The 16907-nt window shown below is 48.8% G+C and overlaps 1 protein-coding gene across 3 annotated transcripts in view; it reads right to left on the bottom strand.

The window, feature by feature from the left end:
* The window catches only part of ppfibp1b (PPFIA binding protein 1b), a 21611-nt gene extending 4991 nt beyond the window's left edge, over positions 1-16620 (bottom strand). Inside the window, exons 1-16 of one of the 3 annotated variants that reach the window (XM_067234286.1) lie at positions 16481-16620; positions 11194-11278; positions 9757-9962; positions 8393-8479; positions 7739-7852; positions 7324-7455; positions 6037-6129; positions 4157-4268; positions 3842-3886; positions 2558-2619; positions 2365-2449; positions 2136-2275; positions 1442-1548; positions 1295-1355; positions 1031-1060; positions 548-818 (exon numbers count right to left, since the gene is read on the bottom strand). In XM_067234286.1, coding sequence (XP_067090387.1) covers positions 548-818; positions 1031-1060; positions 1295-1355; positions 1442-1548; positions 2136-2275; positions 2365-2449; positions 2558-2619; positions 3842-3886; positions 4157-4268; positions 6037-6129; positions 7324-7455; positions 7739-7852; positions 8393-8479; positions 9757-9962; positions 11194-11257 — 1609 coding nt within the window. In that variant the 5' untranslated portion in view covers positions 11258-11278; positions 16481-16620. The remainder of the gene's footprint in view (positions 1-547; positions 819-1030; positions 1061-1294; positions 1356-1441; positions 1549-2135; positions 2276-2364; positions 2450-2557; positions 2620-3841; positions 3887-4156; positions 4269-6036; positions 6130-7323; positions 7456-7738; positions 7853-8392; positions 8480-9756; positions 9963-11193; positions 11279-16480) is intronic. The other 2 variants (XM_067234287.1, XM_067234289.1) reach the window with 2 other exon arrangements.
* Between the last annotated feature and the right edge of the window lie 287 nt (positions 16621-16907).

Genomic DNA, 16907 nt, shown 5'->3' with positions numbered 1-16907 from the left:
TACTGTGTAATTACAACAGCTATAGTTACTGTGTAATTACATCTGCTGTAGTTACTGTGTAATTACACAGCAAAAAGGAGCCAAAGTACTCTCTAGTTAGCTTTGTTGCATCTCCCCTGATCCTACTTAGCCTAGCTAGTCCTAGTGGACATGGCTGCATACTGTACCTAGCATAGGGGCGCTCGCACTCCGATTGCGGTCTTCCGAAGTCGCACAAAGCAGACAGGACGAGGACAACAGAGGGCAGAGATTAACACACAAGAACTGCGCGCACAGACACACACACACAAAGCACACACAATGCACGGAGCACTGGTGAAGCAGGGCTCTCTTGACTAAGCACTGTTTGGTGTGGGCAGCAAATGACGAGGTTTGGACTGTCAGAGTGCGGGCGCAGCACAGGCAGCATAGGAAGCCAACCTTCACAATGGAAACATCAACAAACATGCCTAGGCCTTGTCGAAAAGAAAAAAAGCAACACTCATGTCCAAGCCAGCCTCCGGCCCGACCGCTACAGGTCCCCTAGATCCAGCCCCCCCTCCCTCACCCAGGTTGGGGGCGCTGGCCGTCCTCTTGCCCCCCCGGATCTTGAAGAAGCCCCGGCCGAAGGAGGAGCGGGACTTCCGGCTCCCGAAGCCTGTGTCGTCTGTGGGGGCGGCGCGGGGGGAGGAGCCTGTGTCGTCTGTGGGGGCGGCGCGGGGGGAGGAGCCTGTGTCGTCTGTGCGGGGGGAGGAGGGCGAGGAGTGGGGGGAGGGGGAGGAGTGGGGGGGCTTGGGAGGCCGGTCGCTAATCTTAGCCACCTCCTCGCGGGCCTTGTTCTGAGGAGGAGGAGGAAGAGGAGGAGACAGGTCACACAGAGCACCACCTGCATACGGCTTGTATACAAAGGGTGCGGTGAAGCACGCTGGCAGACACTTTTGAGGATGACGGGTGATGCAGTCAGGCTGCCAATCAGACAGGACGTCAGGCAGACAGACAGGAAGACGAGACAGATTAACAGTCAGAGGTCTCACCCAACGAGCAAGCTAACCTTTATTAGGAACAGCAGAGTCTCAGGCCTCTAGCAAGCAAGAGAGCACAAGAGGAAGATGAAAAGGGGAGAAACCACAAATACAGTTTGAACAGCATGTGATATACACTCAGATAGATGACTGCTGTGGACAGGCCAACCTCCGTTGGCTACTGATAAGGGGATGACACAATCTGAGACAGAACGGTATGGAGTTAGTGGTGGAGTCGCTTTATGACCCATGAGAACCCCCTCACTGGAGGCTCTATCTTAGCATCTCCTCACCTGTTCTCTGTTCCTGCCATCCAGGTTGTCCTGGCTACCGGCCCTGGTGCCGTCAGGGGACCTGGAACAATCAAGACCACTCAGATGAAGGTTCAGATGCGCTCCACCACCCAGGGCCTGCTGACTAGAAGCTGAGGTGCTGCTCACCTGTTGGGCCCTGCTGGGTCCGGGTCTGGCCCCCGGTCTGGGTCAGAGGCTGGCCTGGCTGGAGGGCTTGGCGACGGGTCTTCAGTCACTGTCAGGCGGCTCTCCAGCTGTGCATGGAACAGGACGTCAAGGGGAAGCATAAACACAAGTCAGCGTCTACACCGAACACAGAACTCTAGTCATCTATCATGTATCAGGGAGTCAGGTGGCTGAGTGGTTAGGGAATCGGGCTAGTAATCAGAAGGTTGCTGGTTCGATTCCCGGCCGTGTAAATGACGTTGTGTCCTTGGGCAAGGCACTTCACCCTACTTGCCTCGGGGGAATGTCCCTGTACTTGCTGTAAGTCGCTCTGGATAAGAGCGTCTGCTAAATGACTAAAATGTAAAATGTATCGTGCATTGAGAATCAGAATCGAGTTTAGAGGAAAGTAACACCAGTGATAATCCTAATTGATATGGACACCAATTCACAAATCACTAATTTACCAACTGACACTGAATGTTATCAAAGTAATTTGACTGTGATATTAACACTTCCTTCCCTCCTCCAGAGTGTGTTTAGGCCGGGCGTGGGATGTGTTTTACAACTGGCTTACTTCAGAGACTGGATGACAGCACCCTGGGGGCGGAGCTATCTAGGGCATGCAAGTCTAAGTGTTTGTGACATCATGTCAGAGTGTGTGTGGGGATCCTACCTCATCTGGGCTCGTTCCGATCACTTCCTCCTCACCCACCAGCCCCTCCCGCTCCAGCTCCATGGCAACCACGCGGGCCATCGCCATAGAGATGGAGCCGTTGTCGAGCGCCTCCTCGCCCTCTCCGTCTCCGGTTCTCTCTGGAACGGAACAGATGTTTTAGCGAGCACCTTCGACAGGGTTTTTCGAAACCCGACACAACCGCGTCGCCCCCCGAAAAGCTCCAGACCTTTCTTGGCCTGCAGGGACATCACCATGTCCTGGACCTTGTTGTATCTCAGGAGAGACTGCCGCAGTTCCTCGATCTTCCGATCCTGCAAGGACACACGGCGAAGAAGGAGGCGGGGTGAGGGGAGGGGGGAGCTCGACGGAGTCGGCGTCGCACCAACGGGCCAAACTGGAGGAGCGCCGGGGCCTCTTACCTTCTCTTCGTTGGCCGCCATCAGGGACTCCACGGCCTTCTTCATTCTCTGCACCTCCACATCTGAAGAGGACAGGCACGTCAGGAGGGCCAGGGGGAGAGGGGCTGGGGGTGCTAGGCAGAAGGCTGACTGGTAACCTCATCTCACACAGCTACTGGGTGGGATGGGGGGTCATTGCTTTGAGGGCTTTAAAAGACTTGTCTATTGTATAAAGTAAGGCACTCTATGACCTTTGGCTCAGTGCGAGTATGATCCTTGGCTTGACTGAAGTAACAAGGGGGTGTGTGCGTATTTACAGTGACGGCGTCAAGACGCGAGACAAGGTGATGAAGAAAAGGATGGACCATGACACAGATTAGCGTGGAGGAAGATGGGGGGGGGTGTTTGATGGACGTATCGGAGGAGGAGAGGGAGAGGAGGGAGAGGAGGGAGAGGGAGAGGAGGGAGAGGAGGGAGAGGGAGAGGAGGGAGAGGGAGAGGAGGGAGAGGATGGAGACTGGGGTGGAGGAGGGAGTAGCAGTGTGCGAGCACAGCCTGAACAGGCAGGGGGCAGCAGGGAGGTGAGGTGAGACAAACCCATCCGTCTTCCCTCAGGGGTGACACCGGGGCTTTCACAGCCTGGCCTGCCACAGGTGGACACACCTGACCTGGGCCTTCCAAGATTCAAACACTGTCAAATAGGTGCACTTGATAAGTCTCAACCACGGCAACGAATAAATGTTTCAGCCCCATGAAGTGACAAGTGAGTGTCAAATCAAACATAGTTTGTAGATACTATTGTTCTGTAAAAGAAAAGAAAGGTTTTGTCCGCTATAAACATACTGCCAGTGGAAAGTCAATGTATTCTATATGGGGGCGTGCCGCTACTTTCCAGCCAATCGCCTTAGGGGAGGCATGCCTTCCTCCTTGTCTTATTTTGTCAAACCACTGTCAATCAAACTCGAGCTGGCTTAAAGCACGGGAGTTCAGACAAGAACTGGGATCGCTGTTTCTCACATTTGAATGTATTTTTTGATGTGACCTACTGCAGTTTAAAAACGCTGTATATTACTCCTGCTTACTGTACTACTGGTGAACATCTCATTTTTGTAGGATGCTGGAGCCGAAAGTGACAGAGAGGTAAAGCCTGCCCCATCAGGCAGGGTTAGGTGAACATTCGTCTGGGGAGGGAGGAGCGTTTGGGGGGTCAGGGACAAGCAGGGTTTGAAACAGGTCATGCCCTCGCATGCAGACAGGGGCCAGGGGATAGGCGAGCAGTTTACACAGACATCCAACACTCCTTACGTTTCTCTTTCAGCCTCTGTTTAAGAGTGTCGTCTGGGTGGGAGACTGGACAGGATACACAGTTACGACAACAAAAACTGTTTGCAGTTTCTGAACATGGTCAATGTAGGACTCTCTAGACTCATCATTGTAGGGTACATAAGGTACAAAATCATTTTACAACCACATCAGTCGATGATACTAGAATTCATTCTTGTTCAATATAAAGTTGAGTGTATTGACTGATGCAGATATGCAGTATGTGCCTGGATTTAAGAAGCATCAGGACACAGAGACGGCGAGGTGAACTGGCCCCAGCAGGTCATGTGGTCTTACCTCTCTCTGTGCTGCCCAGACCTCCAGGAGCTCTGAAGCCCATCTGATCCTGGCCCCTCCTCAGGTCTCCGTCTCGCTCCTCCAGCTGTCTCCTCAGTACACCCAGCTCCTCCTGCCAACACAGGACACCAGTCAGACACAACCACCCCACAACACTACACTACCCCATCTCACATCCTACACTACACTGAGACTACACACAACACTACCCCAACACACACCCTACACTACACTGAGACTACACACAAGACTACCCCAACTCACACCCTACACTACACTGAGACTACACACAACACTACCCCAACTCACACCCTACACTACACACAACACTACCCCAACACAACCCCTACACTACACTGAGACTACACACAAGACTACCCCAACACACACCCTACACTACACTGAGACTACACACAACACTACCCCAACACACACCCTACACTACACTGAGACTACACACAAGACTACCCCAACTCACACCCTACACTACACACAACACTACCCCAACACAACCCCTACACTACACTGAGACTACACACAAGACTACCCCAACACACACCCTACACTACACTGAGACTACACACAAGACTACCCCAACACAACCCCTACACTACGACTACACACAACACTACCCCAACACAACCCCTACACTTCCTTAACACCAACCCCAACACTACACCCTCACACTACACAGACCACTACACCAAAACTACCCTCAACACTTGTGTAAGTCTACACACAACACTACCCCAATACTACCCTAACACTACCCCCACCCCCTCCCCCAAACACCTCACCTTCAACTACACAGAAGAGAAGAGAGAAAGCGAAAGCAAGTGAGGGAGGGAAGGAGAGCAAGCTCGAAAGAGACAGAGAGAAAGAGAGAGAGAGAGAGAGTGATGGACAGAGGCAGATGGAGGTCAGCACTGGTGGGTGTTGGTAGGGGGGGTTGATGAGTCAACAGCATTCTAACAGGAAGTCTGCATGAAGCAGACTGCAGGAACAGGAGGGTGCAGGGCACCAGGGCCTCCCAAAACAAACATCAGGGGAATGATAGTGAGAGAGTACGTTAGTGGAGACAAAGAGGGGAGGGAACGAATAAAAGAAAACAGACTCGACTCCTGCCAAACGAGGGCAGAGAGTCCATGATGAACACATGACTGTGGTTTGGTAAAATATGCGATATGCTTAATCTGGTGCCTTGTGGACGTAGCATACAGGAAGTGGCATTTCTGGGTACATTTAATTTGTACCTTTCACCCTGCCATATTGGGAAGTAAGTGATTTAGGTATTTTTGAAATGGACGTTGTTCCAGTTATTTAAGCATGCTGATAAGTATGATTTATTTTTTGTTTTTTGCCATTTGAACAATCTTATATCGGTTTCATAATTTTTTACTTTCATCTCTATTCAGATAAGTGTGCAGAAACACATACACAAGCACACCACTTACAATCATTCCCGCTGTAAACACAAACAAAAACTGGGATATGAAGGAGAAGCGACAGGGGATGGGCGAGCAGAGAGGCTGAGAAAAGCCGACCTTCAGTGCCTGGAGCTGGTTCTCCTTCCTCTGCTTCTCATACTGTAACTGGCCCACCTTGATTTTCAAGCTAGAAAGTTTGGCCATAAGCGACTATCGTCGAGAAGCAAGCCAAGAAAGCAGAGGGGAGCCCAAGAGGAAAGAAAGAAGAGAGACACCATAAGAGAAAGAAAAACTAAAAGGGAAAAGGAGGGACACCAAAGAACATCAGAAGTCACCGAAGGAAGAGACAACCGCTCAGTGTCACAAGGTAAAGAAGAAGAATACTTGAGTTATTCTACTGTCAAACATGGATGCTCAGGCATTCCTTTTGACGCTCTAACCAGGATAGCTCACCTTTGTAGATCGGAGCTTTTTCTCATACTGTAGTCTTTCGTTCTCCATCTCTGTCACTCTGTACCTCAGCTCGTTGATCTCCAGGACCAGGTCCTGGGAGAAGGCAGAAAGACTGCATTACCCAGACTGCATTTGGTGGGAGAGGAGAGAGGCTGCCAAGGGCAGAGTGAGAACATGTTTTGGGTAGAAGAGAGTGATATTTATAGTGTGTTTGTTTCAGTGCTAGTCTGGCCCCGGAATCCCTCATCGCAGAGTTGCATAAACACTACAGTCATTTTTTCTCCAAGCTATGGCTGAATTCCTTTCTCGTGTCGAAACACCATGAACATTGGATTCACATAGAGATTAATAAGAGGGCTCTGGTTTAAAGAGGACCACTGTCCTCGGAGAGAACTACTGTTCCCAGAACAGCTGTGGAGTGAAGAAGACAGGAGAGGAGCACTTCCTGGAGGGTGGGGGGTGGGGCTATGTGAATCGGAACATGGACAGAAGCCCAGTGTTCCAGCGGCCTGGCTGTGCCGCTACAACAATAAAATGACGTGTTTGAGAGTCGTCCAAGTTCATCCAGAGCCAGAAACCCCCCCCCCCCCCCCCCCCCCCCCCGGCTGCAACCCCCCCACCCCCCAGTAAACAAGAACATCTCTCTTCATTCCCCTAGCATAGGCTAGCATAAAAAACGAATTCCCTTAAGCACTATTAACCATGAACGTAATGTATGAGAACAGCAAATGTTCATTAAACAAGGCACTGCTACAGTGTTTTAGTCTCTCGGCCCTCTCCATCGCAGGTCGGCATTCCCTTGCAACGTAGCCTTCCGCTGTTCTTACCCATAAACACAGCTGCAAGCACACACAAGGACAGAGGCCGTACCTCCCCCGCACAGGTGTGGGACTGCATAGACCACTGTTTGTCTTCTTATGTGTGTGAGAGAGGGGGATGTAGGGAGTCAGGTGGCTGAGCGGTGAGGGAATCGGGCTAGTAATCCGAAGGTTGCCAGTTCGATTCCCGGTCATGCCAACTGACGTTGTGTCCTTGGGCAAGGCACTTCACCCTACTTGCCTCGGGGGAATGTCCCTGTACTTACTGTAAGTCGCTCTGGATAAGAGCGTCTGCTAAATGACTAAATGTAAAATGTAAATGTAATGTAGAGGTGGAGGGAGAAAAGAGAGAGAGGAGGAAAGAGAGAGCGAGGAGGGAAAAAGAGAGAGGAGAAACTAATAGCAAGAAAGACATGGAGAGCCGGAAAGAAAACAAGTGAATTCCTGAGGCCTGGATGACTCCCGTTACCTCACTGTCCCTGAACCGGTCACCGATGTCCAGACTATCCTTCTCCAAGGAGTTCAGCTTCATCTTGAGGTTGGACACCTCGGCTATGAGGTCCATCTTCTGGTTCTCCAGCGTTGACCTGCACAGGAGCTCCTGAAACAAGAGAGAAGGTCATTCCCAGAAGAGATGGAAAGGGTGAAGGTGAACTGCCGTTTGTGCCGTCTGCACAAGAATAGATATAAGGACGTTGGTCCCTAATATACCAACATACCTGCAGATAATACAGGGAAGTATTTGTGGTGCATTTGTTTTGCACTTACAGTTGAGATTTATGTGACTGACCCATTGCGTCCATTGAGGCGGTCAAGCCAAATCAAGTTGACCTGCCTACGTGATTTGACAGAAGGTGTGGATGCCCCGCCCCCAACAAACCAACCTGCTGGAGCATCTCCTCCGTGGCGTTGAGTTTCTCCCGGTTTTCGTCTAAGCACATGTCCAGGTCCCTGATCTTCTCTCCCTGCGCCTCCACCTGGTCTGTCAGCACGCTCACCTGCACACAGTCATCACAGCGTCGTACCAGAGGGCCGGCCGCGTCGCCTCCACACAACCGCACAGTACTCAACAATAATACACAATACTATTGCCCCAGGAAGTAGTACTCAACAATACTACACAATACTATTGCCCCAGGAAGTAGTACTCAACAATACTACACAATACTATTGCCCCAGGAAGTAGTACTCAACAATACTACACAATACCATTGCCCCAGGAAGTAGTACTCAACAATACTACACAATACTATTGCCCCAGGAAGTAGTACTCAACAATACTACACAATACCATTGCCCCAGGAAGTAGTACTCAACAATACTACACAATACTATTGCCCCAGGAAGTAGTACTCAACAATACTCTTAACCCTGGTGAGCAGTATTCAATATTTATACCCAATACTCTTAACCCTGGTGAGCAGTATTCAATATTTATACCCAATACTCTTAACCCTAGTGAGCAGTATTCAATAGTACTACATAGTATTCAACAGTCCTCAACAGTATCATAGTAACGTGTGCTGAAGGTAAGGTACCTGGAGGACCAGGGACTCCTTGTCACTCTCCAGCCTGGACAGACGCACCTGGTAGGTGTCTTGCCCCATGGACATGTGCCCATTGGACTGCGGAAACAGAGAGTGGGGTCAGAGGTTAGACAGAAAGAGAGGGAGAGGGGGATTGTTTGCTTTTGGGGGGGAGCAGGGGCGGGGGGGGGGGGGGGGGGTTAAGAGGAATAGTTTCAGAGGGAAGTCAGTGTTGGAGCTTGGGCCCCTTGATGTTCTTGTGTTGGAGCTGGTTTGAGATTGATGTGGGAAGAAAACCGTTTTAGAATGTAAAAAATGTGTGGATAATGGCTTCACGGATACCGCCTCAACGTAAGTTGTCCATTTGGCGTCTGCCCTTATGCACCCCAACCCCATCTTAAAAGGCAGAGGGGAAAAGCCTTGGCTGGAGCATGGACACACACACACACACACACTGTTAGAGTATTACATGCATTCTCTGGCATTTCTCTGGCATCCTGCCCAGTCCAACACAGCAGTTCCCCAGACAGCACACTGGTTCCCAGAGCGCTCTATGACAACACCTGGGCCTTATCTCTCCTTCCCAGGGACAGCTAAACGGCAACCCTTCGCTCTGCTACCCCAAGACTGGGCGCTTGCTCAGACGGCACTGCTTAGACAGTGCTTCTTAGAAGGGAAAGTTACTAAAGACACTTCACATCCCAGAGAATGAATGAAGCAGCTCAACCACCAATGTCTGTTTTCACTCAGACAGTTTCTGGAACATTCTCTGTATCTCCACTGGCGCACGCCACTAAACACATTTAGTCATTTAGCAGACGCTCTTATCCAGAGCGAACACGCCAACCAACCAGAGCTTGGTTGCTCACACACACCTGATTACAAGATGTTTGACTTGAAAGAGTCTCTCTCTCTGGCTTTCTGCTGCAAACAGGAAGCATTCAAATACCTCCGGTGTTGACCGAGAGGGTCAATCACAGATGCTCTGACAAAAAACATTGTTGTCATGTCCTGAGGGGGCGGAGCTAAGAGCAGAAGAGGTGTGTGTTTTTTGCACACTTCAACATTTTTTCCTACGTGTGTGTGTGTGTCCCTGTGTGTGTGTCCCTGTGTGTGTTTGTGTCCCTACGTTTGTGTGTCCTTGAGTGTCCCTAAGTGTGTGTGTGTCCCTAAGTGTGTGTGTGTCCCTGTGTGTGTGTGTGTCCCTGTGTGTGTGTCTGTCTCCCTGTGTGTGTGCGTGTGCTCTGGATAAGAGCGTCTGCTAAATGACTAAATGTAAATGTGTGTGCGTGTGTCTGTGTCCCTGTGTGTCTGTGTCCGTGTGTGTGTCTGTGTGCGTGTGTGTCCAGGTGTGTCCCTATGTGCGTGCGCCTCACCAGGTGCCCCTGCAGCCACTCGGCCAGGCTGTCAGCCGTGGCGTCAGGTATCTGGCAGCGTAGCCCCTCCCTCTCCTCCGTGTCCATCACGTCCAGCACCCCACGCAGGTCCTCCAGCAGGTGGAGGGCACGCAGACTGCCCAGGAAGGGAGAGGTGGGGGACTGGCAGTCAAACAGCCCGTTGGAGTAGTCCAGAGCCTTGGAGCCTGGCAGGGGTTGAGAGGTGCACAGAGACTAGAGGATTAAGACTACAGAGAGACTAGAGGAATAAGACCACAGAGAGACTAGAGGATTAAGACTACAGAGAGACTAGAGGAATAAGACCACAGAGAGACCAGAGAAAGCCAAGACAAAAATAAAACAACACAGTCCAAAGAGAAATCAATGAGGATAAAGGAATGCAGATACACATCAGCACGTCTGGTATTTGTAGTTTATTCGTATGGAACTGCTGGTTCTGTTTAGCCAACCCTACCACAGCTAGCTTCTGGCACTGCTTGACCCAGCTGAGTGGACAGCATTACATCACTGAGCCATTAGAGGACTTAACACACCAGACAAGTGAGGAATTCTGGAGACTTAACAAAGCAGAGAGAGCTCCACACAGCCAGAGGCCCAGTAGCCTGGATGAGGGCTCTGGACAACCCTACTGGGAGAGACACATCATGTGATCTGATGGTTAACTGAAATGTCAGTTCTATAATTAACCAAAGCAGAAGAATAGGATTACGGCTCTGCACTGTCCACACACAAACACACACACACACACACACACACACACACACACACACACACACACACACACACGCTCTTAGTAACTGTTATGCTGCAGAGGCTGAGTTGGAGCACAGTCCTGGTGAAGATGCTGTAGAGGCATGCGTAACATATCAGTACATCAACATTTCTGATACAGTTCTGACAGATTTCCTGACAACATTCTTTCCATCCGCATCGACAGAGAGTTGTGTTACTTTGTTTGTCCAGAGAGGATTTGGTTTTGGCCAGACCAGCTCAGACCAGCTCAGGCTAGACCTGACCAGAATAGACATGTATGTAACTTTACATTACACAGAAATGTAAATGGCATGTAGTGTAATGCTAGACCAGACCAGACAAGGCTAGACCAGACTAGGCTAGACTAGATCAGGCCAGGTTAGACCAGGCCAAGCTAGACCAGTCCAGGCAAGACAAGGCTAGACCAGACCAGGCTAGACCAGACCAGACTAGGCTAGATCAGGCCAGGTTAGACCAGGCCAAGCTAGACCAGGCCAAGCTAGACCAGGCCAAGCTAGACCAGTCCAGGCAAGACAAGGCTAGACCAGACCAGGCTAGACCAGACCAGACTAGGCTAGATCAGGCCAGGTTAGACCAGGCCAAGCTAGACCAGTCCAGGCAAGACAATTCCAGGCTAGACCAGAGCAGCCTGAACCTTCTCACCTGCTATAATCCCATCCATCTGCTCCAGAGCTGCTGCCAACATGTCGCTGGCATCTGACATCATCTTCCTTGCTCGCTCTGAACCCTGCAGGAAGAGGAGACCAGAACCCTTCAGTTGGAGACAGGTTGTTCACAGATGAGCTAATCCACCAAATCAGGCTTAGGGTCCCCAACTACAATACAGTATCTGTGGGTGTACCTCACCACAGACTGGATATCATGGTCAGAAAGTTTCCTGCCGCAAGCTTTGCAGCGTTGATGTTAGGCAGAACATGGCGACAGAAAAACAAGCGTAGTCATCATGTGTATAACTAGCAGGTTGGAGAACTGCTAAGTTCCTGTCTGGCTGGCGAGGACAGAGAGACGGTTTGGGCTACAATATAGTTCAGCCGGTGAAACCAACCTGGCATTGGTCTTGGATATCCTGGAGTGTTTGTAGTGGAGACATGCAGTCCCTCTCTGTCAGGGGAAAAACAGAATTGCCCGTAGCATTTGGATTCTTCCCCCAGCCCAAAATAAACTCTGGAACAGCAGACTAAAGCCACCAAACCCCATAGCAGCAGTTAGGCTGTCTACAGGTTCAGCTGTGAGAGCAGAACCTGTGTTACGCCTGTCATTTTGTAAGCCATCCAATGAGGAATTAGCCCTTGCGTGCTGAGAACCCCATAGCAACATCCGCTGGAGCCTCCAAACAGAAAATAGCCTTTTTAAAATTATATGATAAATGTTGGAATATTGATGCAGGATTTGCTTCCATTCCCCCACAAGAGCATAATGGGAGGTTGGGCAATGATGTTGTCTGATTAGATATCGAAATTATTCAAAATGTGTTTAGACTGTAATTCGTTCAGGGATCTGCGCAGGCCAGTTTTTCCACACCAAATTCGACAAAACATTTCTGTTTGGACTTCGCTTTGTACATGAGGGCATTATCAAGCTAATTAACAGTGGGGGATTTTTTTCATGGTTTTGGGCTAGAACCCTTATGAATATTAATGCAAAGCACAAAATGTCATTCTAGAGTATTCTGTTCTTCAAACTTTGGGGGAAGGCCCTTTCCTGTTTCTGCTTGATGAAATCCATATTAATGCCCATAGTTATGGAATGGGATATCCAACAAGCTCATATACAGTAGGTCAGGTGTTCACGTACTTTTGGCCTTATCATGTAATTTAGACAGTTAACAGATAGGTCTGCATGTTCTCAGACACAGTAACGTTACTGTTGTTTTATTGTAAAAACACATTACTGCTACTCCCTTCCTCCCTATAGGCGGAATCACATCTAAAATGGATCTTACGATCTCAGGATCATTTCAGTCCTTGTGTGTTTTCTACTCTGGCTGCAGGCCTGAGTTGCTGAACATATTTAGAATTTCAATTAAGCCATTTAACCATGGTTACTGGCACAAAGAGTTTGCTGTCATCAGGGACACCAGTCTCTCTTGTTTGGGGACGAGTGAGGAGCCATTTTAGGGGCCCCAAATTTGGAGAACCCCCCTCCCCCCGAAAAACACAGCAGTCCTATTCAGCCGAACCTGCTCTTTAAAACCAAAGCGGACACACACACACACACACACACTTCTGGGGCAGGTCTCACATCTTTAGGCCACCCACCCGCCTCCTACTGTGTCATTTGAGCATTCCTGAGGTCAAATATGCCCTTTATTTGGAAAAGAAACAGACATTAACACGTCAGACCATCTCTGCTCACAGTGAGATGAGAGGTTGAAAGAAGCGACATCATGCTGTGACCAGTCCCTCCTTTAGATCACCCTGCGGTCCAGACCTGCAGAATGCTGTCTGCAGACTGGACTGAGGAGCAGAAATGAGGCTTGCTCAGCTCACCTTACTTATTTAGATTCAAGTCCTTCATTTTACTTGTGTTATGTAGCTGAAATTTAAAATGTGCTTGGTTAGCATTTCTAAAGTTGTTTCGTCACATCTCTTCTTAATGTATAGTTCCAGAAATGTTCAGAATGGGATATTTTGTTGTTTATATAGCAACAAAAAAAGGAAATACACATTTTCAGCAAAAACCTGCATTAACTGGTCTTGATAGTCATAATGAGAATAAGGAAAGGAATGGCGTTCAGAATGACCGTCAACACAATTTATGATGACCATGATAGGTTATCAGACTGATGTGTACGCTCAGACAATGTCTTCTGTATGGGTAGGCAGCTTGTTGACAGTCTACCATGAAGATCTCCAGCTCAAGCTGGTAGCACCAGGCCCATTTTTCAAAACCCCCTGCTCAGCAGCACAGCTTGTAGTCAAGACATATATGGTTATGCCTCACACCCAGCCCTTAGCAAACACAGTTTAAACAGAGCGGCTCAGCGCCAGATGTTCGGCTTCTCCCACTGCCACCCACTTGTCACCTAGCCACTCTCAAGTGGAGCACTTTGAACTATCTGAATGTCGCATTGCCTCCCAGGCCTTTGTCGTGTCAGGGCTGTGCACCCAGCGCTGGACAGAGATACAGAACAAGCACACCTAGCTACAGGGGAGATCCGCTCAGGCCTGGGCTGCAGGACAGCCTCCCGTTCCGCCTGGGTGACTAACCTGTCGAACAATCCTGCCATGAAAAAATGTCTGCCGCGGGGTTTCTCGCCCTGCATCAAGGTTCCCTTAGACTTTACAAGACAGTGAAATCACACATGCGATTTCACAGCACCTGTATGTCGCACCCCCCCCATGTCCTGTTTGGGTCTCATCAACTTGTTATTAGTTTGGCCCTCAACAAAACAAGAGGTGGCAGAAAACCTCTCTCGTCATCGCACAAAGCGTCCGTGTCTTCTCTCAGCACCACTCATCACAGCCAAGGAGACCTACACTGGAGACTATTGTATGTGTTGGCAGGATTTTACAACAGGCTGCATACAAAAGAGTAAGCAACAGCCAGTTTTCTTTACCCCCACTACTTTACTGCATTCATAGCTGATCTTATCAGAGGAAAGAGGGGGGGAGGGGAGAGCGGAGCAGAGAAGAGGAGACCAATGAAGAGGAGATTCTGTCACTAATGGCCTTTCAGAGGCATCAGCTTTGGGCCCTTCAGGCTCCAAAGAGCATGGCAGCCCATCCTCCGTCACGCACACCGATGAGAGGGTGCAGAGCGTGTCCTGGCCCAGCGCATCCCGTCGCCTTCCGGTCTCTCTTTGACTGATACCTCCATCCTGGCACACGCAGGGAGAAGACTGTGCCCTCAGGGCCACTTGCAGCCATGCAAGTAGAAGCTGGCTCTGGGGAGTGGAAGGCTGGGCTGAGTCGTGCTGTGGGCTGCCAGTTGAACTCTGGGAGGAATTTACAACCCTGGTGGAGATCTGCATGTCTTCCTCTGTCAGCATAAGTACAGCGGACTGTATTGTTTATCCAGGAGATGTTGAACGAAACTCAAATCTTAAACAGAGAAGCTGAATGATGACATGACATTCTGAGATGCCCTTTGACAACCAGGCCCGGTCATTTCAAATACTGTTAAGTACTTGTGTGTACTTGATTTATCTTTCCCACGGCACTGAAACCGTTTCACCACGACGGTGCTCTTTCAGGTAAGGAGACAGAACAAATCACAAATGCTGTTGTTTCCATTCCTTAAGTGCTAGGCCCCACCATCCACAGACGTTTTTCGTCTGGAAATACTTCAGCTTACCTAATGTTGGGTGGAACTGCCCCATACATTGAGGTGTCTGGGAATTGTTCTGAGTGGATAGCCAGTAAATACATTCTCTGTCCACTGGTAAACCAACGTATCACCAATTCAGTTCAGTTCAACTTAATTGTCAGACTCAACAGTCCATTAGAAAACATACCACAAAAATACACAGACAAAATATAATACATTAAAAAGACATTGACAATTTTGACCTCTCAGTCCTGTGGGTAATCCAGCCTACATAGCCTCCGTGCTATAGGCCATGGTGATAAATAGTATTTGTGGTGCCAAACATGTTTCACCTGTAAAGTCCACCCAGTGTTGGGCCGTTTAGGGGGCACTAGGTCAGGCTGGGGCTATGCAGACGCCGCTCCGCAGACAGCGGAGGGAGTCAGACATCCACCATCCTGTGGTAGCGCTGCTTGGAAAGCAACCCCAGCTATTTGAGACCCGGGTGAGAGCAGGGAAACACATTTTTCTTTTAATATGCCTGAACATCTAGGAGAGTGTCGGGCAAGCAGATTCATGGGCCTTCCCCCTGTCTATACTTAGCTTGGTAAACTGTCAAAATGCAGCGTTTGTGAGGCTTGAACAGAAGTTGGCCTATATAAATGTAATAAACATAACCCAATGACTCGAAGGCTACCAATACCATGACACATGCAGAATTAAACATTTTTTGAATCCATCCCAAATCAACAGTTTATCAATCTACAAAAAATGTAGTCTATTCCCTTTTCCTTTTGGTTTTTAGCTATAGCTTTTCTATTGGTACACAGTCTACTTTGACTTAATTACTACATCCGAACTTGTGAGAAGCTGTCATTTATCGATGGCATTTTCAGTTTGTAGGAAACTTCCAGCCTTGAGGGAAATGTAGCATTTCCAGTCCCTCGCTTGACAACATAGGTGAGACATTTAGGCATGTTATAGCCGATGCTTTTGTTACCACGCACTAACATAGTGGTAACAAATGATAATTTGAAGGAATGTGCATTTATAACCTTTAAATGCTCATTCACCCTCATGTTTAGTTTAGAGTTACGAGCACGGTTTATTTAGTGTTTCTGGGACAAAGGACTAAAACATATAAACAAGAGACTAAGTCATAAACTCAATTTCCCCCAAAGATGTGACTGTGAGATAACTGTAAATGCCATTAAGTCTGTAGCTAATACTGGACATTTTTATCCATACTCGATTAGTAGAACAAGCCATGTACGTTAACTAGAACGGGAGGGAAAAAAACTGCAAAACATACGGACGGTTAAAAGTAGGCTACATAAGATGTCCATTATTACACTTTATGGTGTTGGGAGAATACATAAACGCATACTGTATCCACAGAGACTTTTAAGTGAAAGCGTAAAACAAATTGGATGGCTAACATTCATGGGCTTAAAGTAGCTTGAAGGAAAACATTAGTTCATAGAAAGTGATAAAGATCCTCTCATAAAGGAAGTTCTTTATTGTTAATGAAACTAACAAGTTTTAGTAAGAGTTGGTAGACTACCTAGCCTACATTGAAGCCGAACCAATAGCTTACTATTATGCTGTACTTGAATCACAGCGGGCGATAGGCTACAATATTCTGCCCGGATATAAATCACTGCAACAAAAACACACTCACCCAAACTTTGAAACAACTTTACAATTCCCACGATAGAAGTTTCCAAATTCACCAAAACAAAAACTTGAGCCGTTTATATCATACACTTTTAACCTTTTCCACTACAATATCAGCCCTCCGACCCTCAAAATCCCTACGCCATGTCGAGACAGAGTGGATGGGAAGTTAGAAAGTGGAGACGTCATCGAGCAGGCACATCCCGCCCTGCTCCCGACTGGATTGGTTTGGGAGGAGGAACTCCGACGGGGTCTTGGGAGCTCCTAGGGGCGCCTGCCAATCAACTCTCATAGCTCAAGGATGACACCTTGTGGTTAAAATTACGTCAACGATCACACAGGGCGAAGAGCGATCATGCGTTGGTTTGTTGACAGCGGTTCCAGGAAAAAACACGACTCACATTCTACAAATCCCATAATTAGCCTACATG

Source organism: Osmerus mordax, chromosome 4 (assembly GCF_038355195.1).
Source record: "Osmerus mordax isolate fOsmMor3 chromosome 4, fOsmMor3.pri, whole genome shotgun sequence".
Taxonomy (NCBI): Eukaryota; Metazoa; Chordata; class Actinopteri; order Osmeriformes; family Osmeridae; genus Osmerus; species Osmerus mordax.
Note: the sequence above shows the minus strand (reverse complement) of the source record. Positions and strands in the feature narration are given on the sequence as shown.